This window comes from Rhynchophorus ferrugineus, unplaced genomic scaffold (genome assembly GCF_030347505.1).
Source record: "Rhynchophorus ferrugineus isolate W39M unplaced genomic scaffold, kcgeb_rfMv2 rfM3, whole genome shotgun sequence".
Lineage (NCBI taxonomy): Eukaryota > Metazoa > Arthropoda > Insecta > Coleoptera > Curculionidae > Rhynchophorus > Rhynchophorus ferrugineus.
In genome coordinates this window covers 6322775-6347786 of record NW_027472582.1, presented here as the reverse complement: position 1 = coordinate 6347786, position 25012 = coordinate 6322775, and the positions used below count along the sequence as shown (strand labels likewise).

The window sequence follows — 25012 nt, the reverse complement described above, 5'->3', positions numbered from 1 at the left end:
GAATCTCCGGGCCACGATGATTTTTAATGTATACACACGATACCGATACGACGGCGAGTGTGAAAGTATTCAATTTGTTTACCTGAGATTAGGCGTCCACCGATATCGTTGTCGGTGCTATGTCGGAGTCGTGCCGGCAGATGTGAAAACGCCCTATGTCAGATTTATACGAAATATGTCGTACATATGTCGACAGCATACTGTGAATAAAAATCGGAGCAAAAATAATGTTATCAAATATAATTTATTTTAACATTATAGCATATCTATTGCATATATTATCAAAGTACTTACAGTTAAATAGTGCTTATTTCTAGAGAATCCTAATCGGTATTCGATAAACTTCGGTACTAACCGCCCGATTTTGCGACGTTGCCATTTACAAGCAATTGAGAAGAAGAATCTAGTCAACTACAACCGCCAATGTTCATTATAAATAGTAAGCAATAATGGATAAATCATGGATATGTGAATATTGTCAAACAAGCTGTTTCAATTCAATTTTTATTTTAATTTTGCAAGTTGAATTCAATTTTATTCCAAATTCATTATATTTTAGACATAGTTCACCCTGCAAAAGTAAAACTACAGATAAATATGACTCGATGTTCTTTATGAGAGTATATCTCATCAAAATCACAGCTCGTTGATATAATCATATAAAAAATATGAGATTTTAGGTTAATTTGTGAATTCCAGAATATATATTATACTGTTCAAGTAAACGAATAATTTACAAGAACTATTACTTTGGTTTGATATTGTAATGTTCATATATTGATAAATAATTACATATTATTTTATTTTTTCCTTTTTCTTTTAAAAATTATTTTAAAATGAAAAATATTTATAAAAGGTTTTTCATACTACATTCTTTATATTATAGGAAAAGAAAAATGTACTAAAAATTCTTCGAATATATGTATAATTTTCGTAAAATATTAACGTATAATTTTCAACAACTGACAACGTTGCAAAATGATATCCTCTTGCGCATGCCGGGATTCTCCATAACTAGACTCTTACAGTCAATTTTAACAGTATTTTACAGTATTTTAATATCATTAGATAAAAAATTTAATGTGTTTTAATCTTATTATTCCTTGTCAAGTTATTTCGATAACTGTATTCATATGTATAAACATTTTATTTCAATATTTTCTTCAGGTACTATAAGATGTAATAATGACATCTAATGGTTGAATATGTAAATATTTGGTTAAAGGCAACACAACATCGCGTGATCTATTTCAAACGTCACCTAACTTCAAATGTCATATTAATTCGAACCCCAAATGAAATTTCAAATAGTAGTTACCATTTTTCCGACGTACTAGCGAATGTTTGATCGATATTGACGCAACGTGAGTTTACCAAAACAGTGGTTTTTGATGTCCGTCGAGTGTAACAATCATGGATAATCAAAAACACGACACTACCGCCGAGATAATGACCGTAAAAACCGTCAACAAGAAACAGGAGAGTGACAGTTCGCAGATCTCGATCAGCGAATTCCTGAATTTCCTGAAAACGGCTTATCAGGTGCAGGAATCCATCGAAGGAATCTTGATACAGGGAGGTATGACCGAGGCCGTTAACTGGCTCAGGGAGAAGGAAGCCGAGTTCTCGAAGAAGTTGAGGTCGGCTTCGATACAAACTTCTGAGACGACGTTGCAGAAAGGAGCTGGTGACGAGAGAAGAGGTTTGTGAATAAATATTAGGAGTGCGAGAGATTAATGCAGGTTTTTATTGTTTAAATTCTAACGTGAGAAAAAATAATAAGATTTCTTCTTTTCAAAATTTAGAATGTATTCGAAAATATAACATTTAAAAATAATACATTAAAAATATTTTTAGCAAAAAAATTGAACCGACGTCGAAAAATAAATAAGGCGTCAGCCTTCTCTGTGCATTATTCTATCGTATTAACATTAAATTATAACAAAATTTTGTTTATTACTATTTTTTAGAGACTTTTAAATGTCAATAAAATGGTAAAGTTTTTCGAAGAGTCGTAATTTTGCGAAAAGAATTGTTTAACTTTTTTCTTACACTAATATGGTGGAGGAATATATAGAGAAGGCTCACTCCAAATTTCAAGTACATCGGTCCAGTAGAACTCGAGATATCATGTCAAACAACTTCGGTTTCGTGAAAACGCGTTTTAAGTTTCGTTTTTATAGTCTGTCCAGTAAAACACTCAATGCACGTCATCAAAGTTTATGACGTCAGCACGTCACAATGTTGCCGCGTTTTGGTTTACAACGTTTGCCGATTTGTAACCTCTAATTATTACCACTATCATATTTTTGAAGAATTTTGTAGACATTTGACAACAGTGTCAATCAATACCAACACAAATCGAATTTTACAGAGTAATTCTTTTACATATTCTGGCGCAACAGACAGCATTATGTCTCTCTTGAAGCATTGAAAATATGAAAGAAAATCGATTTTTTCACATTTCTAGACTAGAAACTTTCGAGAGTTAAAATGGGTTATTAAATTTTTTGCTGATTTTAACCCCTCCATGTCTAGTTTAGACAAATTGATCCATAAAGGTCACTTCGCTCCCTGCTGTTTTATTTTTCTTACTAAGTCATATTCTATTTTCCTTCGCTAATCCATTGTTTGTTTTTGTTTGTCCTAGTACGGTTCCGTGAATAAAAAAAAATTTCTGTGTAAACTAGCTATGTGGTATATGAAATAGCTATAGAGATACAGTTTATAGTCCTCATAGAAATAACAATAGCGGAAGCCAACAGAATACCTGATAATTGACGAGCAACTTTATCCATACCGAGGTCGAACTAAATTCACTTGGTATATTCCGTCAAAGCCAGCTAAATATGGAGTTAAAGTATGGTGAATACGTGATGCTGAAAATTCGTATTCACTTACTGGACAGCTTTACACTGGAAAATCGAAAGATGGTCGTGAGAAAAACGTTGGTGAAAGGGTTGTCAAAGACTTGGTGGCTCCGTATAGAGGATCCGGTAGAAACATTACAATGGATAATTTCTTCACCACTCTTCCACTGGCAAATTTTTACTATCTTGGAACTTATAACTGGTCTAAAGCTGGAGTAAACACGATGGATAAAAAGCTTGGTAGATATACTACAAAAATATCAACTCAAAGACTCTAGCATTTTTTTTACAATATTCTTAATGTTGCCTGCCTTGCATCATATATTCTATATTATGAGAATAATAAAATGATTGTTAAAAAATCGTATGAACGACGATTATTTTATCGGCAAATGGGCAGAGAGCTATGTACTCCGTTCGTTGAAAGTCGTTCGAATAATGCACAAATTATGAGGCATTTCTCAACGAAAGTGGCGATTGAATCTCTTCTTGGTCGAGCTATCAATCCGAATGCGCATCAGCGAACATCATCTGTATCATTGACACCTCAGACGCGGCTCGATTCAACTGGGAGGAAAAAGATTACTGGTGTATGCTATGAATGTCTCTAAAGTGAATTTAAAAAACGTCGCAAAACTAGAAAAATATGTTCTGTATGTGAGAACCCTGTTTGTGACGAACACTGTATTACAACCACGACATGTGAAGGATGTACGAAATAATTTAATGTACTTCAATTTTTATATGGCACTGTATCATAATAAATAAAATAATGTAAATAAATAAATAGTAAAAGAATGGAAAACGATATTAATAAAATAAAATAAAACGGAGTTATATATTTCTTACTTACTATTTTTGTTATTGTTTATAATAAGAATTATTGTTTAATTATTGTTTAAATAAAAAAAAATAAAAACTATATTGTCCATTATCAATTTAAAAGTCAAATTAACTAAATAATTTAATAAGAAGTTTGAAGTGTGTATAAACCCGTCGTTCATCACTACATAGTATAAAACAAAGTCGCCTTTTCTGTCCCTATATCCCTATGTGTGCTTAAATCTTTAAAACTACGCAACGGATTTTGATGCGGTTTTTTTCAATAGATAGAGTGGTTCAAGAGGAAGGTTTATATGTATAATACATGCATAATATACTAAGGCAACATTGCTAATTTTAGAGCTTTCTAACGTGATGTCGTAAATTAACCTATTTTTTAGGCTTATTTAGCAATTAGCAAAAACGCTGCCTAACCCTACGAGTTAGATCAAATTAATGTACTACAGTATTGTACACCATAAAAAGGTCTACAAAAAAGTCCGCGATGGTATATGTTTATCTTTTAGGGATAACCCACATTAACCATTTTTATTGTTTACTTTTTACGTGAGAAAATGGCTTATTTACGAAGCTATTTTAAGCAATACGGCATTAATCCTTATCGAATTAAGTACCTTAAATACAGTGTGCAGTTAATATAGATCAATATGGTTCCTTACAGCATGTAAATTAAACAAATATTTTCGGAGATATTACAAATTTTAAATTTGCGTTTAAAAATGTGTAATGTAATAAAAATTTTATGAATTTAGATATTCCAAAGATAGCAGGAAATCTTCATAGTAAGTATAGGGGAGGAGGAATTGTTTTACTCCAAATTTAATGCATGCAGGCCAAGGGCAGTAATGAATGAACCAAAAATACTGGATCGATTTTAATCATGTTTTCATTGAGTGACATAGGCATATATATTTTATGCCCGTGCAAAGTCGGAGCGGGCCGCTATGTTTTTATATACAACGTTCATATTTTTTCTGTAGTGTATTTAATTTAGTATCAGCATTGCACCCGTGCGAAGCCGGGGCGGGTTGCTAGTATACATTAATCTTAGTGGGTATTGAACTGGAACCGGGCGGGGTATCAAGTTTGATAGTTAATAACTTTTATTAATTATTTGATTGTTAAAAAATTGACGAAAAATGGGTGTCAAATTACTTCAATTTTGGGGATCTAGACGGCCATAAAAAAATTTAAGGAGAAGTTAATATATTTTATCTGCAGATTGAAATGGATACCCGGGTACCCGGTCATTGACTGATTGCTCTAGTATGTGCTCTAAAGAAACTCGTTTTTAGATATATGCAAGAGAAAAGGCTCCATCACCAATTCGGAACACGACTCGGACGTTTTAAAGAAGAGACTTGGCGAGGTTTTGTCGGAGGGATTGCTGGATTCCATCTTACCATACCTGGCGCACAGCTCGACCTCCCTGAGGAAGGTCGTTTCTTGTACGACCGTAAAAAACCCAGGTAATAACGGTGAACAAAGCGCGATGTCTATCATGTCACCAGATTTTCAAAATCTGCTACGTTGCCAGTTCTTGTAAATTAAATGTATATTTATGGAATATATATTCTAGAGTTTACAAATTAACTTAAAATTTCCTTTAAACTCAAGTTCAAATTTAGCTAAGCGTATTGCTTCATCTTCTACAATGTAACAAATTTAATATGAAGAACTTTTTATAAATATATTTAATTTTTAAGTAATTTTAAAAGGAAAAAAGAGAAAATAAAACAATAAATAAGGTGACATAATAATTTATTTATCAATATATAAACATTAAAAAAATAACTCAAAGTTATTCTTCTACAAATATATGCGATATACTCTTTTCTACGCCCCATGTAGTGCTAGGCGTATTACAGTTGTCAAATTTATACACGCATCTTTTGAGGGTTAGGGCTAACTAAAAATCATATGAATTTAATTCTAGTAACGCCATCTATGTGTCAGGCCGGGGAGTTTTCAATTGCTCTGTTAGAGATAAAAGAAAATTTAATTTGGTATAATATATTGCAGAAAAGACGTTACAAAACTCTAGCTCCTCCAATGACAAACTCATCAGACGTAGATCAAGCGACTCGTCATCGTCCAAACTCAGTCAGCTGATGAAGACAGAGTAAGAGCTCGTCACTACATGTTTTAATAACGAGAGAAAAATCGATTGTTTCAGTTCTGAGGTGGAGATTCACGTATGCGACGAGGTGAAGAACATGAAGCGTACGTTCGTGTGCAATCAGAAGCTCCTGGTGGAGAAGATGGGATATTTTGCTGAAGTGACCTTGGGTACGCTCGGGTATTGGTGAAGGTTAAATAATACTAATTATGAGCAAGGCAAAAAAATTTTGATAACACAAGTTTACAAATTCGCGTCAGCTTTCGGACTCGAGCAGATGAGGGCGATTCTTAACCATATTTGATGCCTTAAAATTATCGATATTATTATACAATATATATATGGATATATAGTCAGAATTTTTCAAAAAAAAATATTTCTTAAACATTATAAAAACCCATTAAATTATTTTTATAAACGTTTTAAATTGTTATTTAATTTTAAAGATTTAGTATGTTTTCGTACTTACTTATAAAGGTTAAAATAACAGGTGGGTCAAAAGTCCCGCTACCATTTTGATTGCCCATAACTTTGCTCCAAGAAAAGATAAGTAAGTTTGGTTTTTATAAAAAGTTTACTCGGTCTTTACATTTTCTTTTCGTTATGATTGAAAAATTATATCGGCTAAATGGTGACCGCATCCTGACATCCTGCAACACTTGAGGCATTTCTTCAATTTCGTGACGAATATTGTCCTTAAGACGTGGAATCATGTCCTGGCATCGTTCAGCACTAACAGTAACTGCAACACCTTGGTCATTTTTAAAAAAATAGGGGCCAATGATGTTTCCAGCATGAATACCACACCAAACAGTTGTTTTTGGTAAATGCAATGATGTTTCATGAATTAATTGAGGATTCTGTGTTCCTAAAAACAGACTATTCTGCTTATTGATGTGGCCACTGAGAAGAAAATGGGTTTCATCGTTCGTTATCAATTTAGACGAAATATCTTCAATTTCACCAGGCAGTCTTTGGTTTGCATTACTGTACTCAACTCCATAATAAAATTTAGACGTCTACACAACACAATGGTTAAAACGAAACTGAGCTAAACGTCACATTACCAAGAAGGCGCGCAATCAAAATGATAGCGTGACTTTTGCCCCACCTTATAATTATTGGTTATATTAATTCATTAAAAATATCATTATATATTGTAAAAATGAAGGCTGAATTCGTGATTTTTAAAATGATTAATTTTGTCAGTGCGTGTTATCCACTGGATATGGTAAATAGGTTACAAGTTATTTACTCAAAATTTGTTGTTCTTCTATTCGGGACATGGCATATAGCACTATCTACGATAGGGTACTGATTGTGTTATAATTCCAACCTAATAATGACTTCGTCGAAAACAAATCTGGTAAATTATAGGTCAGAAACTGGAAGAGATGGATATATCCGTCCATTGTGACATCGGTATATTCGAATGGCTGATGCAGTGGGTAAAGAAAGAATCCCTGTTGGAAGCCGACTGGCCCCAGCTGGATTCCCAGTGCGTCATCCCAATTTTGGTATCGGCGGCATTCCTACAAATGGAACCGCTTCTCCATGACTGTCTCCTGTATTGTCATCAGCACATGAACGAGATCCTGCGCACCGCAACCAACCTGAACTGTTTGAATGATTCGGTCTTGACAAGGTCTGTTCCCAATGTTTTCTGCATCCGCGAAAAGTAATCCTCATTTTTTAAATAGTATTTATTGGAGAAGTTTCTGTTACGAATTTTATGTAATTCTGATATGGTACGAAAACGAAACTAGCACTTCGGTAACAATATTTATACTAAGTTTTATTTTTAACTAGCGTTGGGAACTATCGACTAAAAACAGTCGAAACAGTCGATAGTCAAATGCACAGTTCGACTGTTTTTTTTTCATTTCGTGATGTCAGACGACGACTACGTCAGATACGAATCCTTTCTAACGGTAGTATAAGCGAGACGGAAATGTATAAATTCCTTCACGAACTAACTTTAAAAAAGAAAAGGAACAAAATAATTACCGAATACTATTATAATAATAATACATAACATGCAATTTATAATTTAATTTTACACGAAGTAGAGTTACTTTTATATTTGAATGTTCTGTGGATCTGTAAAAAGGAATGGAATTTTTCTATGGAATGGAATAATACCCCACAAATGTTTTATTGTATTGTAATGTGTTAATTGCTATTATTAAACAATATACTATAATAAATATACACAACAGCATTTATACAAAACCTAAAAACTAAAAATACTACCTAATCATAGAAAAAAAAAACTAATTCATGACATAACTAAAAATGATCTAAATGATATGATATAAAGGCTGTACTTATTATTGAACGGAAATATTTTTAATTAAAATCGAGAGAGTGATGCAAATATTACCTATTATTGCCATAAAAACAGTCAAAAGTATTTTACTATTTATCATTCACAATTTTAACTTTTTTAACCTATTACATTAACAATCTTGAAAAATACTGTAGAACCAGTAGAACCAAAAATAGTAGTTGTGTAAAGTACAACTGAAACAGTCGATAGTAAATAGTAACAAAATCAATCGAACCGAAAATAGCGACTGAAACCAGTCGAATGCAACAGTCAGTGGTAAAAAGTAGTAAATCAATCGAACCAAAAATAGCGACTGAAACAGTCGATAGTAAAAAGTAGTAAACAGTCGATAGTTCCCAACGCTATTTTTAACCTATATACAAAACAATCGCGAAAGCATATCGACTAACTTCACATTTCAATCCTTCTTTCTACTCTACTTCGACTACTTTCACCGATACTATTGATCCATATGTAATAGTTTCTGCCATCAATTTATATTAATCATAGAGAGAGAAAACCTAATACCAATACACCAGTTTGAGTTTATTAACAAGCATTCAACAATTGACTAGGTTCACAGAAAAACTGATGTTATTGAAACAGCCAACGAAAGTAAAAAGCATGCTCAGCTATATTCTTAGACGTAACACAAACTTTCGATAAGGTTTGGCATGAAGGCCATATTCATAAACTACAGAAAATGTTACCAAAACACACTGAACTACTAAAATCGTACATTATAGCCAGAATGTTTAGAGTTAAACAAGAAGAAGCTTACTCTATAATAAAAGAAGTTAAAGCATGTGTGCCGCAAAGAAGTGTACAGTAGCAAATGCTTTATCTACTCTACACTTGTGATATACCACAAAGGGAGAATATTACGATGGCTACATTTGCTAATAATACTGCTATTATAGCTGTCGGAGACAATGGTGAAGAGGCCACACAAAAATTAAAACAGGCAAGTGACAATATAAATAATTGGACACAAGCTTGGAAAATAAAAATTAACGAAAGTAAATCTGTGCATGTGCAGTTCAACTACAATCAGACCTTACAAGCACCAATAACATTAAATAATAGTATCATTCCCTATAGCAACAACGCTAAATATCTCGGAATGTATCTTGATGTAAAACTTCGCTGGAAGGAACATATAAAGAAGAAAAGAACTGTAATTAAAATATAGGAAAATGTACTGGCTAATTGGGAGAAAATCACAATTATCAGTACATAATAAATTGCTATTATATAAGCAAATACTGAAGTTTATATGGACATACGGAGTTCAATTATGGGGATGTTCTGCAAAGAGTAACATAAATAAAATACAAAATTTTCAGAACAAAGTCCTGAGAGGTATTGTGGGCGCACCCTCTACATCGAGACCCTCAGATACCCACAGTCAGCCAAGAAATCAAGAGAATTGCAAGGGGGCATAAGGAAAGACTCCATTCTCATGAGAATATTGAAATGTTGTAACTTTTGGATACCACCAGATCAGGACACAGACTCAAAAGAACCAAACCATCCGATCTTGTGTAGTGAGGTGGATATAATAAAAAACACAGCAGTGACATGTATAAACATTATTTCACCAGAGACTGAGAGAGGGCCGATGAGTCCTCCTAGAACGAAATCTCGAAAGAACGATGTATCTTTTGAGCGTACCCACGAATTGACTTATTTTTTTGTATCTTCGTAAGTAGTGAAGCGCCGCTCAGACAGCTCACGATTCATTTGTCGGAACAAATAGTAATCAGAAAGAGCAAGTTCTGGAAAATACGACGGGTGGAGTAGCACTTCCCATTTTAGTTTTCAAATATGTATTTCGGTCGTTTTTCGCGCCGTGCTTGCGTCAACCGTATCAATTGCATTATTATTCATCCAGTAACGCCCCCAAATTCTGCTCTTCAAATATTTTCGGCTGTTCAAGACGCTCTTTTTCTTCGGCGTCAAAATCGCAATATCGAATAATTAAAGTTAAAATCGACTTGCCGAAAATACCAATTACTCTGTATAAATTCAGAAAATTCCAATATACCGAAAACCCTTTTTATTCACACTTAGGCGAAATCACACATACTGAAAAGTGAAGCCTCTGAGTTGGTTATAAATGTACCCGATTCGATTTTATACACAGCAACGGCATTTGTTGTAAATCCTTTAAAATTAATTTATAGACCTCATATGTTTGCATAATCACATTAACTATTGGAAAAGTACTCAGTCTTTTCAAAAAAATCTAGAAGGTCTGGATGTGGATTACTTTTGGCACGTCCAATCTAATAGCGCAATTGATTTTCACTTGTAACATTCCAGATTAGCGGCTATGTACACTAACACGGAAGTAGAATCGATCAAGGATAGAAAAGACAAAATACAATCAAGGCTTTTCGCGAAACTGATCCAGTCTCTTGCCGAACCCGATCCAGAGAGTGTAAGAGGACACTGGTGCTCGCTAGCTAGGCTATTTAGGTAATCGAATAACATATATAGCCCGTTCAGTAAAACAACCAATGCATGATCGAAACATATGACGTTAGTTCAATGTTTGTCGGTTTATAATCTCTAATTGTTATCGCTAATGTTTTGAAGAATTCTGCAGACATTTGGCAACATGGCCCATCATGTTCCGACGCGTCAGAACCTCTTTTTAACTTGGATAAAATTTTGAAGGAAAAATTCGGTTCGAATTTAAAACTAATTTTACATTTTTACAAACTGCATTTAGTAGTATATTTGACATTATCTACCACGTGCATTGGCAGTTTTATTGGAAGTACTATACAATTAGTATTAAAAAAAAACCATTTACAGGCACCTATCTTCGATTGATTTGAAGTTTGACATAATTACTCCTTCCTAGCAGTAGATATACATTTAAGCAAATCCTACCTGAACAGAGTTTCTAACATTTTTTAACACATAAAAATTCAACTGACCCAGTATATGTGACAGAGTGACATTACCATGGTAACCGCTGCAATCATGGCCGTTGCTATGGTAATATTTTCAAACACTGTAATTGTTAGTTTTATTCACAAGGCGCTATTTTAATGATTATTCATTAATTAATACTTCTTATTCTATATTGATATATTTCAGTTTGACATAACATTTAAGTTAAAAGATGTTGTCACATCTAGAATATATTATAATTTTGGATGATATATCTTCTATTTTAATTTTAGCTATGTTTTAAATTGAATTTTTTACTAGTAATATATGTCATACTATATATTACACACATATAAGATGATACACATATATAAAGATATTTTAAATTTTTTTGAGGATTCAAGTATTAGTTTGAGATAGTGATGGTGATTTTACGAATTTATAGACTAATATCAATTTATGATAGTATCTGATATTAAACAAAAATATCAATATTAAGTTAACTTAGATACTTTCAACATTTATTATACAACTAACTTCATTTTGCAGATGCGAAAAATGCCAGCAGTTGATTACGCCAAACGTTGCTGCCAAAATACCATGCATACCGTCTTGCATGAGATTGGAACCTGATGGTTCCATCGTCAGTCTGCATGTCAGGTGATTAAGCAAAGTAACTATCGTTGAGAAAATATCTGCAATAATGATTTTAGGGATTCCTCCTGGGATATAAACGAATATATCGTCAAGCTCCACAAGACTCTGAAGACCTGGAGGAAGGTCTACTGGAGATTATGGGGAGACAGTCATTTTTTGTACTGCAGTGGGTGTAAGAGGTAAGATGAGGACAATCCAAAATCGTCAATATTACGAAACCAATCTCTGTACCCAAGATATTTCCAAGCAAATCAAATTGGTTGGTGTCGATACCATCCAGATGCCCCTCAGTTCTTCACGCTGGACGCCCAGAAAGCCCCACTGCCCATCGGCCGTTATCCATGTTGTGGAGAAAGAGCTTACAGGTGGGAAACGACCATCTTATCCGAATAGAACATAAAACTTGTACCCCGATGATAAAGATTTCAGTTGTTGGAGAATTACAGCGGGTGCCAGTTCAAACAGCACACGGTTAACCTTGATGATGTTCGTCATTCAGCTATATTCACCATGTTAGAAAGCTATCGTCATGTTATCGAAGAAGAACCGCCTCAACTTTTGTTTCCTGAGCGTTTAACAAGGCTTGTTGCAAGAGGTACGTTATACAAGGGTCTAATCCTGGAGTATCTCCACAAATTATTGAATTTGCGACGTTGCCAGTTGTTGAAAATTATAAGTATATTTGAATAATGTAATAAAAATTGAATAAATTACCTTGAATTTACAAGTTAACCCAATATTTCTGTTGAAACAAAATTTAGATGTTTTGGTCTATTTCTCGTACCCTATAATATAAACAATGTAATATGAAGAACCTTTTATATATATCTTTCATATTAAAATAATTTGCAAAAGAAAAAAGAGGAAATAAAACAGTATGTAATTATTTAGCAATATATAAACACTACAGTAACAAACCAAAGTTATAGTTCTTGTAAATTATTCCTATACTAAAGAAGTATAATATATATTCTGGAACTCACAAATTAACTTAACTCAAACCTGAAACTCAAGTTCAAATTTAACCTTTTACTTTTAAAAAATTTTATAACTTTTTTTTACCTTTTACAAACATATGTACTTTTAAAAGGAAAAAGAGAAAATATAACAACATGTAAAGCAACAAATATAATGCCTTTATCAATATATATAAACACAATAATTTATTTTTTCTTTAAAATTACTCAATTTAATATATCTTTTACGGCACAAAAATGTCTTCATTTTTTCCTCAGCAAATCTGTTCGATACGTAAAAATATCCTCAAAACACCTCACTCAATTCATTCACTACAAGCAAGCGAGCAGAAACTAAGATTGTGACTTACATAACACATCCTATATTTTTGACCCTATTTACTCATGCGTCAGCGTCACTTTTATGTTTTTAAATCTTTATGAGTCAATAAATCTAGTCTTTTCAAATGACCACTAAAATAAGCTCTGTTTCACCCAATAAATTCTTGATCGATTACCAAAATAGAAACCTATAACCCAGAGCCAGAGTCAAATCCAAAATGCTTGTAAATGGCAACGTCGCAAAATCAGGCGGAAACTACCGAAGTTTACCGAATACAGGATAGGATTCTCCAGAAAAAAACACTACTATACATTATTACCTGACATTTTACATATAACTCGTCCAATAACTCAAGCCCGTCGTGCATTGGCTGTTTTATTTGATGGGTTGTATATTTGCTGATTAACAACAAACGACTCCTTCAATAATTATCATTACAATAACGTGTCATTTACAAAAAATGAAAAAAACAATTAAAATAGGTGCAAAATATATAGTGCTTTTAATATAACAGATAATGCATGACAATTCTTGCAATGTAGGAAATTCGGTCAATAAAATTTTAAAAGTAGCTATATTTTTGCATAGGTGATGTTTATATAAAATGTACAAATGTTAATATGTAACAAATTTTCGAGCTTATTGATTTTCTAAAAGCGTCTAATTTCCGTCCTGTTGCTCTTTTGTCCTGTACTCTAAAATGCTGCGTACAGACCGGGCCAACGAAGGTTTGTTGGTATTCACTTTTCAAATGTCGGTAATATCAAAAGAAATGAATAGTATCGACGAATGAAGTTTGGACGATAGGTACTAGATAATCAACAGCCAACGAATGAACAGTGAAGGCACAAGTCTGGCAACAGTTTTATACGGTGTACGTGTATTATTGTTGGTTTTGAGTAATTAAATATAACGAATGAAAAAAAAAATGTGGTCAAACGACAAGTTGTTTTTATTGATAGACTTATATAGAGAAAGGCCTCGTCTCTGGAACCCCAATCGTTCTGAATATAAACTTAAAACAAAAAAGAATGATGAAACATACTTGATGCCAATGTAACAGATCAAAAATGAAGATGGAATCTTTATTGACTTCATTTAGAAGAGAGCAACAAAGATGTGACGATAGTAACAGGTACGTTTCGTGTACTGAGAAGATATATAAATCAAAATGATTCGCTATTGCAAACATGATGTTTCTTTGGGATGTTTACCCTTCGTGTAACCCACGATACTATGGTAAGAACACATACTATTTGATCTGCTTTTAAAGCAACAGCTGTAGCTTTCTGCAATAAATATAAATATATTTTCATAAGTAAAATCCAACTAAAAAAAGTATATATGGTTACGCATACATATTTTGCCAAGGTACTTGGCCTATTGTTGCAAAATATTCTGCAAATTCAGTTCGTACTTCTTCATTGGCAAGGGAATTTGTTCGTGGTACGTCCCTTAATGGCAAATATGACTTTAAAGGTTTCGTTAAGTCTTCTATGCGCCAAGTGCCTCTTGTGACAATTCCATCATTATCTCGATCAAAACTACCCTGAGGTGTATAAATGTCTCTGGATATTTTGTTTTTCCTTAAGAAATTGTGTAAATACAAACATGTCATTATTACCGTACTGGCTCGTTCTGGCTGAAGAAGCATCGGTTTCCTCAATACCCTGAAGACCGATGAAATAATTCCAAACGCATTTTCCGCAATTCCTCTGGCTCTACTCAATCGGTAATTAAAAATTCGTTTTACTGATCCAGACCCGTGGTTTCCTAGGTACGGTTTCATAATGTGCTTTTGAAGGGGAAATGCATTATCGGCAACGAATACAAAAGGAATCTTCATTTTGCGGTGGGGAAGTACATCATCTTTTGGCAAATGTAATTCATTGTCTTGTAGTTGTTTGTAAAATGGAGTATTTTCAAAGACACCACCATCGACACCAATTCTCCCTTGGCATCCTACATTCACATATATAAAACAGTAGTCTGCATCTACTATCCCCATTAGTACAATACTATCATCGGATTTATAATTGCCATGTATTGGATTTTGTGAAGCACAGTATTTTCCATCTAAAGCTCCAATGCATTGTGGAAAATTCGAATTTGTACTAAATGTTTCTGCAATTTGTTTCCATTGCTGCGTATCTGAAGGAACCTGAAATGAAAAATTACATTACAATTACATTACGTATATTATACAAATAATGGAGTAGTTACTTTGCAAGTGAATCTTTGCATTAACTTCTAATCACTTTTTACCACCGAAATATATTAATATTAGTGTATCATCGTTAATAAGTTCTGTTAAAACTTCGACAACACAGAGATCTAATGAAGCATACAACATTCTGAAAGAAACTTTAAAAAGATATCAAAAGGATAGCAGCTCCACATTTGGAAAATATGTTGCCAATAAACATATATAGATGTTATAGTTCATATACGAAGAGCATTGTTGAACATTTAATTATTAATATTTTGTTTGAGGCAAATATGGGAATATATTAGTTTACATTATACATTGACTAATTATTTCAAACTTGTTAATGAGATAGCTACAAATTAATTGTTATACTTACTTTGATGTAATTTTGCAGACTTTTGATAACAGCTTTACATACGTCGGGAACTATGGAAGAAATCGCTTGTTTTGAAATTTTAAAAAGATGCGAAAGGCTGGTGTATGAGTCTCCAGATGCTAAAAACCTAAGGGTAATGGCCAATCGCTCCTTCGTTGGAATAGCTTCACGATAATTCGTATTTTGTTTAGCTATTTCAGGTCCAATAGCATTTAATAACCATTCAAATTCTTTTGCGGACATTCTACAAAAATTATTGAACAAGCCATATTCCATTTCCACTTGTAAATTGGTCACCAATTGGCTTTCACTACAGGTTTTTCTACTTTTAAATAACGTCGTCGTCCACCACCTTCGTTTACGTTTTGGTCTTTTTCTTGTTTCTTCTTCATTGATAATTATCAATGCAGCACTAGCAATAATAACGTCGTCATCCATTCGCGCACCATTAATTATTACAAGCTACACTATAATCCCCGCCGCGGTTGAAAAAAACGGATTCACCGCAACGAACGTGTGTTCCTAACAACAAAAGCAATATGTACGTTTCATTGAAAGCCAACGAGTGTTCGGTATCCAACTATAAAATAATTACATTACCTCAACAAAAAGTAAATATAAAATTAACCTAAAAATGATTTCTAACCACAACACTAGTAAACAACAAGACGTATACAGAAAAGGATGGGTAGTTGTAAAAACTGTCAGGCTAGATTAGCAACACATTATATAGCGGTCTTTTACTGTCGTCAGAATCCATCACAAAATATAGAAATTCTGAATATTTTGTTTATTTAACTATATTGTGGAATCCATTCCTTGTCCTTCGTTGGCCCGATCTGCACGCAGCAGAACATTATAATTTGACATTTCAGAATTATTTACTGGTAAAAACAAACAAAAACTAAACATGTAAAACAGTTAGTCCAACTTATTGTAAAGTTCTAATAGACTATTGGGTCTATGGTCACTATTTAATGTGTCCTATATATATATATATATATATATATATATTGATTGTCATGAAATTCTCACTAGCATCGATTGAAGGATTCCATTTTAGTATTATTATTATCTTATATATAATACAATTAATGATATCTTGAATATATTGGTAGTCACACATCTCCGGAAGTTCTGAATATATTATGTTAAAAAAAACTTTAGTCAATTTAATTATTTTGTTTATTAAATTAATAAAATACTTTAAAAATTCATAACAATACTTAAAAGTATCTATTTCATAGAAGCAAAAATAATCCTAAAGCTTTAATACTCGCACCCGCAACATCTCACTTTTTCCTCTTCAAACACAGCACTTGTATCTTCATTCGCGCGGTGCACTGTCTCAAAATATCCTCGACCAGGATGGCATCGGTCCTGTCCAGAGGGGGAACGACGTCTAACGCCTCCTGGAAGTAGTTGCTCGCCTTCTCCGTGCTGTAACCGGATAGGAAATCCTGCAGCACGCTTATGTCCGCCCTGGCTTGGACCGCGCCCTCTCGCGAGAACTTCTGGACGCACGACATCAGCCTGAACAGTTCCTCGGCGACGGTCTCAACGACCTGAGGCAGGACGGCGTTGAGCAGCGACGGCGAGATGTGGATGATCTCGGAGTGTACGTTGATGAGGTTGTTGATGCACTCCTTGATGTACGGCCTGATGTCTGAGGGCGGGATGGTCAGGTGCCAGTCGAATCGACCCAAGTACATCGACGGTTCGATGGTACCGACCAGGGGATCGCTCTTCTGCTCCAGGTACTTGTCCAGGATGGATTTCTCCAGGTGCTCCAGTAAGACTTTCGCGTTGTTTAGAGGGGTGTTGAGTGAAGGAAATCCGCCTTGTTGGAACTTCTCCGCCACCATGTCCAGCACGGTGCCCTTGGTGAAGAGACAGTTCGATAACGTAATCAGAAGCCGGTGCTCCCAGATGGGGATGTTGCTCTTGCTGCCGGTCTTGTGCGAACTGACCGGGGTACCGATCAACTGGGACACCACCCCGTTCTCACACTCGTCATAATCTTCGCTCGACGACAGGTTATTCAGAACGTTGTGGAAGGCAGTTAAGATGTTGTTCAATTGTTTCTCCATTTCCTTCTGGGCCATGTGATTCTCGAGCAGGCCGACTTCCCGCAGCTCCGTGGACAAAACCGACTCCTTAACAATCTGGATCATCCCCTCGATCAGGTTCAAGAACTGTATGGGCAGTTCGGTCACTCCGGTGAATTTTCCGTTGTAATTTATCTTCCACGTCTCCGTCAACTGTTTGATCTGCTCGGTCGTCTGCTGGAACATTATGCTCATGCAGTGGATCCTCAGATCCAGCAACAGCAGGCTCACGATGTCCAGCGCCTCGTTAGGCAGGTCCAGCCTGATCAGGGTGACGTACGCCGTCCTGACCGAGTGCAGCAGCTCGGGTAAGTATAAGGCGATCTCGTCTCGTTCCGGCAGCGTCAGGGACCCAAACTGGCCCCGTTCGCCCTTGTCCAGGCTGTTAGGTATCAGACTGGCGCGGACGAACTTGCAGAAGTTCTCTATCACGTTCATTACGATGTGCTTGTACTCAACCTGCCGTCCCGCCTCCACCTTCACCTGCAGCTCGCCGGAAAAGTAGGCCTGGCCGACCTTCCACAGGTCCGGGAACGTTTCCGTGATGCTGAGACAGATCTCGTCGGTGAAGTTGACGCAGGCCGGTATGATCGTTATGTCCACGTTAGGAGTCTTGTTGTATTTGGAGTACTTTGACGCACTGCCGTTTTTCGTCTTGGGATCGGGCTTGTCGAGGGACTTGTGGTAGTTGTAGATGAGCTTGAACTTCTTGTTGATGTAGTCCGATCGGGACTTGATGGCGTCCCAAGCGGAGTCGAAGGGTGCATCCAGATTAACTAGATACCTGCAAAAATAATATTTTATTTCTATCTGGGACGGAGACACTATTCCCCAACCTTATAAGACGTTTTTGCTGTTCAACCGTAATGGGCATCGTTTGAAGATCCTCGTGCAGCTTGATTTGCAGTTCCGTGATCCTCTTCTCCACTTCATTGAGGGCGGTTTTAAAAATGGGCACGTCCGTTTTACAGAACAGATTCTTAACCCTGATGTAGTCATTGATAACTATGTCGTAATCGCCTTTCTTCACATTTCTATCGATTACGCAAGGCAGGCAGAATAAAAACCGAAACCTACAAAGAATTTTAGTCATTACAAATCAAGAAGTACTTATACGTCCAAATTTTCTATAATGTGAACGTGTTTTCATACTTTCCATTCATTCTTCCACATTCCTCTAACCCAAAGCATAAAGTAGCATGTACAAAATAGTTACCTTTGGAATGTGTAACAATCTTTTGTTTTATTTTTGATAAATTATCATTATAGTTTTGCATAAAAATAAATTATGGGAAAATCTTATTGTCAATCTGTACTGTGAATGGTAAAATGATAAACATAATTAAACTGAACTGAAGGCAACGTTTTATTGTAGACATGACAAATCACACCTGTTCTTTTACAGATGTCACCGTCAACGGGATTATGTTGACGATAGTCCCTTGTTTGTTTCTAAATGAAGCTTGAAAGAATCCCTAACCTTGACAACGTAAATATCCAATAATTGTTTAAAAATGAATATTGTATCGAATAAAAAACTTCCGATAGGCTGACGCCGCCAAAGATGACTTCAAGAACTGTTTGATTCTATTTCAACATCTGACATCAATTTTGGCTGCAGATTAACGCTCATGCCAGAACTGTAAGGAAAGAAATTTTAGGAAAGTTTCCCTATGAAGAAATTAATATTAACAATTTATGTCTATTGTAACTTGTAATTTCCAACATCCTCTAAGCAGCTAACATAGAGAACTATAAAAAGCAGTGATTCCCCTGCATTGTATTATATCTTTAATAACTCTTATTATATTACTTGTGGAAACATCAGCAAGAATTCTAAATTGCAACAATCAATACACTCCAAGCACTGAACCATCCATTGATAATAATGATGATGAGGAAACTATGATTTAATTACAAAATCACTATTCCGGCATATTGACCAAGATTCCCTCGCACCAATACCAACCTTTCATTAACCATTGCTATGTAATCCAAGTTTAAAATGTATATAAAGAGGCTTTATTTTACAGTACCTTGAGAGAACATTGAGAGCATTTCTTGTTTTCTCAGCTCGGTCCTTTCTGCTCAATACTTCATCAAACAGTTTCCTGGCTTCATGCTCTGACTCCTTAATAGCTTTTTCCAGTTTCAATGTAGGTTCGTTTCCAACTTTGGGCAAGTCTATCTCATAACGCTCTTTCAAATTAACTAGAGTATCCACCTGATCCATGACAGCACCTATATTGGCTTTCAAAAATGATAATTGCCCTTCCTTTTGGCCCTGGACCTTTCGTCTTAGATGAACCAAACCTATGGTTTATATATTATGTAAGAACACCAATACTAGCTTTAATACAATGTCCTTACCTGCTTGTAGGTCATTAAAACTAGTAGCCTGATGGTTTTCTAACAAAAACCATCTTGCTGAGAAATTGTGACTAGTTATGTCACCATTTTTGTTTGGGAAATATGTGAGAAGGTCCTCTTCAGGGACTTTCTTCTCTGTATCTTCCACTGATAATCCTAGGGGGTCTTCTTGTTGGTAACTACTGGGTGACAATGAGTATCTTCCCCAAGAATAAGGTTCAGTTTCCTCCACCTATTAAATCATTATTAATAACTACCTATAACTCTTTTTTTATGATCATGTATAACTTACCCATACAGCACTCTCTTTCATGGGTCCAATTGTTGCAATATGAAATCCTTTAAATGTTACGTTACAACTACCAACGCCCCCCGACTGTGTGGTTACAATAACGTCGCCTTTTCCTTTTATCGGCCCCGATATCGCAAGAATCTTGTTCTCGGATTTCCATTCTGCTGCCAAAAGACAATCGACCCCACAAATGGTCAGCCCGATTAAATCTTGGGGCGACTTGCCTAAATTTTCACCTCTAATCTTAATTAATGTTCCTGGTGCACCCTCGTTGGGTGACAGTCCTGTTACAATAGGTGGCGGACCCATTTCGAATTTGTGCCGGCTTGGATGTGTTTTTTAAAAACTGATATATCCCGATTTTATTCGCATACTTGACAGTTCTCAGGAAAAACAATCGATAAACAGCTGATTACCGATACAATAGTGAAGTTGGTCCTAAATAATCTACGAGGTGTCAAAGAAAAGTTGTGCGACTAAACAACTGATGATTCATTTGTTTATTTTTTATGTAAACAGATTCCGGTAACACTAGTTCAGAGAAATTCGTCTGTAAGGAGAATTTTTGGTGGGATGGATTTCAAATTATCCCGCCTCGCCCGAAAATGGGACTGTTGAGCGCGTTTGCTAACAGAGGCAGCGAAGATGACGCGGAATCTTTTGTTTCCGATGAAAGCACCACCGAAGAGTTCACAGAAGAGGAGACTCTTTCGTCATCTACGTCCACAGGTACGGATGAGGGTAGTGATGAAAGTAATCCGCCTCCCAAGAAGGTAGGTGACATATTTTTGTATGCCCTAATAAATTTTCTGCGCATTAAATAAATTAATGTATGTTTTACACAGACTATATCTAGAAAACCTCGCAAGAAAAACGAAGGTAGATTGTGGCAGCATAACTTATCAGCCAGAAGTAATCAAGATATTCAAAGAGCGTATGAAGAAAACGTAATAAAAGAAATGTCTGCTATTCTAAGTAGAAAAACTATAGGTGAAACTATGTCAAGAACTAATAGAAGTACCGGAAAGAACTGTATTCCTATTGGTAAGATATTTGTAGGTATATAAAATCATTTGATGAAGTGGTGCAACCACCAAAATATTAGAAATTTATATTTTAATATAAGAGGTTTTCAGACTGTGAATTGTATCTATATATTTGCGGAATACAGTGCAGGTATATATAATATCCTTTAATCAAGTAACTCCTTAAATTTTAACAAAAAAACTAGGTATCAAGTACTAAAACCAATTACGATTTTAATAATATCAAACAATCTTTATCTAACTTTTCTATATTCTTTATTATGGCAAAAACATAATTTAATATAATAAAGAATGGTGAAATTACCGGATAAACCGGCAACATCGCGGAACGTCAAACAGTTTCCATAGATACGTCTTACCATTAGCATTCATAACTGTCAAAATAAAACTGTTTTGTATACGCCATTTGTTATTTTGGCGGGAAAATATCAATATTTATTTTGGATCTTCTTTTAGGTGGACTTTGGGTTAAGTTGGAGGCAGAGTGGAGGGAAAATTTAAATTCCAGGGACTTGCAATCAAAAATGAAAAACGTCATATCCAGCAGATTATACAAGTCCAAGGGCAAATTTTAATCGTGGCACACTAGGAAAACGAAACAAGACGTACATGTAAAAAATTTTTATTTGGCAGTTCCGCTTACAAATACCTATTCCGGATTTAACAATGTTTCTCGGTCGCGCCGACGACTGAGACTAAATAAAAAAATCATATAGTTAACATTGTTTTTCTTTTTCTGCATCGGATATCACTTGAACATCAGAATAAATTATAAAATGATATAGAATAACGATCAGTAGTGGTGTCTCATGTAAATAATGGAAGGTAGGGCTACACTAAATACAGAATATACTGAATCCTCTTCATTGTACATAAACAAAAATCTAAATTACACTTACGTAGCTTTTATACAAAGCAGGGTAATAATGCTGTATATTTAGGACCCCTAAAGCCATAATAAATAATGTACCGAGGGTCTCGCGTTAGACTCTGGATCATGGTTTGTGGTTGGTCGTCCCTTATACAACAGATATTTGTTCAACATTGTCTTTCATCAAAATAATACCATCATTTTAAACCAGAAATATAAGAAAGCTCTTCGGCAACACCGAAAAGCTACTTTATGAATTAACTCTAATCCAAATAATAATAATGATATAGGAAAATTAAAATCTAAAACTAATTAATACAGTTACAGGAAATAGTCAGCTTGCGGTTTCTTTGATGGTATTCCTCTCGCTTCCTGGGGCGCCGCTTCGAATATTGTGAAGTCCCTTTGCAAGTGTTCATTTAGTTCTAATATCGCAGCTACATTACCGCATCTAACACCAAACACACAGTTTTGTATTATTCACTCAACACGCCTATTTTCAAACTCACCTGTAGCAATAATTCGGTGCAGACCAAACCGTCAAAACCGTTTCGTTAAAATGCCATTTGTAACCTTCCATTACGAGTTGGTGAGCCCTACAAATCATGTCAATATCATTCGCTGCATTGAATTGAGCCACTACATCTGATCCAAACAAGTAACCAGCGCCTCTAGGTGAAACTCCCCAGCCTTGAGTATCTGTAATAACCAATATAACACTAATTTAATAGCGTAAAAAACAATAAGGCACAAAACTCTTACCTTCAGGATCACTCCAAAGTAAATCACACATTGGTCCATCATGTGGGACCTCTTGTTTTCTGTCTATAACTCTAATTTGGTCTAAAGTTTGAATTGAGGGAGATAATCCACCATGTACACAAAATATCTTTCCTATAAATTAAATAGTGACATAAGAAACTGTCTATTAACCAAGAAAAAAGGTTCAACCTACCATCGATAATTGCAGACAAGGATAAGTAATCAAATATTTCTGTACAATATCGCCATACAGTTATAGAACCATATTTTCTTAAACATTCATCATAAAACCCATACACTTGTGTGATTTGACGAGATTCGTGATTTCCTCTTATTAGTGTAATACGATCTGGATACCTAACCTATATAATAAATTTGCTTAGAGTGATCTCAAATACGCATATTACAGAGCACTTACTTTTAAAGCTAACAATAATAAAAAAGTTTCCACACTATAAAAACCTCTGTCCACAAAATCTCCCATAAATAGATAATTTGTTTCTGGGACATCTCCTCCCACTTTAAAAAGTTCTTTTAAATCATAAAACTGGCCATGAATATCGCCACAAACCTACAAGAACACAACAATTTAGAGTTTGTGCAAATAAATACATTCCATACAAAATAGTCCATTTACTGCATTAATATATTAATAACAACAAAAATGACTTACGGTAACAGGTGAATCCACTCGTTGTACATTACTTTCTTCAACTAATATTTCTCTTGCTTTAGCACACAAGGCCTTTACTTCCGATTCTCTAATTATTTCACAGCGTTTTAATTGTTCAATTTGTCTATCTAAGTCACTGATATCACCCATACTTACTGAAAATCGTATCAATTTAGTAATATTTTTACTTTGGTGTTGTTTTTTTGAGGGAACAACAAACCACAATAATAAAACTATTATTCAACATATAGTGAGTTGAGGTTAAGTTGACACACATCCAAAAAAACTACCAAAATTGTTCATAACTTTAACCTACTTACTGTTAAAGATAATATCTGTCTAACTATGTTATGCTACTTTTTTTGTAACATTACTATCAACAAAAAACACGAAAATTCTTACGTTTTTTGAGTAAAAATTGTCCTACACTTTAATTACGAATTCTCCGACGTCGAACTAAACTCAGACAAACGCACTCGTTTCCAAACATATATGAACTGAAATGACGCTTCCACCGTACGTCGCTACTAGCGCTGATGTTTAGTTCTATTTAGATTTTATTCCGGCCTATAAAATCGATAATCCTTAGACACTATGTCGTGTTTATGAATAATATGCTCAAAGCTTTATTAGGAAAAGCTAGAAGCTTCTTGTAGGATATAGGCGTTTGTCGAAAGCAGTGCGTCCCTAATTCTTTAAAAAGAGACAAATTTTTAAATAAAATTTTGAATTTCGTGTACAAAACGCATGCGCTTTGTTAAGTTGGCTGCATATATTGGTGTATTCGTTTGTTATCGCGGTGTGCGGTGAATTATTGTTGTTTTCCTGACTTATCTTATTTGCAAAATTGTGTTAGTGTTTTCATAGTGAACTAATTTTGTGTTTTACCATGGGTAACATACATACAGTGGGTCCTAACGAAGCACTTATTGTGTCAGGTTAGTATTTCGTTTTAGGCAATTTAAATGTTGTTTTTTTTAACAAATTTGTTTGTTGTTATATTCCCTAATGTCATCGTTTGACATGTTATGTTTACAAAATCCAAATAATTCGTTCAGTTTTTTTATGTATTAAAATTGTTGTCAGGATCAGCTCAGAATATAATTTTTTTTATAAAAATATTTGCATGAAAGATAGTATTGTAAACCTGTGTTGTATATTAATTACGGGCTAATTTCGTAATATGGGCTCGGCTCTGATAGGAAAACATTAATTTTTATTATTTTAAGGTTATGTCACTTTATTTGATTGATTTTTTCCATATCCATTTTAGCCCCTTCTCAA

The 25012-nt window shown here is 34.7% G+C and overlaps 4 protein-coding genes across 6 annotated transcripts in view; 2 read left to right on the top strand and 2 right to left on the bottom strand.

The window, feature by feature from the left end:
- Positions 1–1342: 1342 nt before the first annotated feature.
- LOC143193767 (SANT and BTB domain regulator of class switch recombination) lies at positions 1343–22142 on the top strand. 2 transcript variants are annotated; one of them, XM_076400131.1, is made up of 13 exons: positions 1359–1702; positions 5009–5182; positions 5736–5835; positions 5890–6002; positions 7210–7477; positions 10487–10642; positions 11615–11725; positions 11779–11901; positions 11959–12087; positions 12145–12317; positions 20896–21149; positions 21222–21420; positions 21879–22142. In XM_076400131.1, exons 1-13 carry the CDS (start codon positions 1414–1416, stop codon positions 21995–21997), a joined length of 2208 nt encoding a protein of 735 aa, XP_076256246.1. In that variant the 5' UTR covers positions 1359–1413; the 3' UTR covers positions 21998–22142. The 2 variants fall into 2 exon arrangements, with proteins under 2 accessions (XP_076256247.1, XP_076256246.1); XM_076400132.1 differs by lacking the exon at positions 21879–22142 and having other exon boundaries at positions 1343–1702; positions 20896–21105; positions 21222–21365.
- Sec5 (exocyst complex component secretory 5) lies at positions 16778–20796 on the bottom strand. Its single transcript, XM_076400124.1, has 5 exons — positions 20377–20796; positions 20085–20316; positions 19751–20027; positions 18551–18787; positions 16778–18498 (listed from the first exon to the last, which is right to left on the bottom strand). The coding sequence occupies exons 1-5, from the start codon at positions 20683–20685 to the stop codon at positions 16899–16901; spliced, it is 2655 nt and encodes an 884-aa protein (XP_076256239.1). The 5' UTR covers positions 20686–20796; the 3' UTR covers positions 16778–16898.
- Pp4-19C (Protein phosphatase 19C) lies at positions 22029–24261 on the bottom strand. 2 transcript variants are annotated; one of them, XM_076400177.1, is made up of 7 exons: positions 24131–24261; positions 23729–23883; positions 23474–23626; positions 23249–23417; positions 23056–23187; positions 22803–22992; positions 22029–22744 (listed from the first exon to the last, which is right to left on the bottom strand). In XM_076400177.1, exons 2-7 carry the CDS (start codon positions 23876–23878, stop codon positions 22615–22617), a joined length of 924 nt encoding a protein of 307 aa, XP_076256292.1. In that variant the 5' UTR covers positions 23879–23883; positions 24131–24261; the 3' UTR covers positions 22029–22614. The 2 variants fall into 2 exon arrangements, with proteins under 2 accessions (XP_076256292.1, XP_076256291.1); XM_076400176.1 differs by having other exon boundaries at positions 24049–24228.
- A 231-nt stretch (positions 24262–24492) lies between these two features.
- The window catches only part of Flo2 (flotillin-2), a 374194-nt gene continuing 373674 nt past the window's right edge, over positions 24493–25012 (top strand). Inside the window, exon 1 of the mRNA XM_076400168.1 lies at positions 24493–24666. Within this exon, the coding sequence (XP_076256283.1) occupies positions 24618–24666 (49 nt within the window). The 5' untranslated portion in view covers positions 24493–24617. The remainder of the gene's footprint in view (positions 24667–25012) is intronic.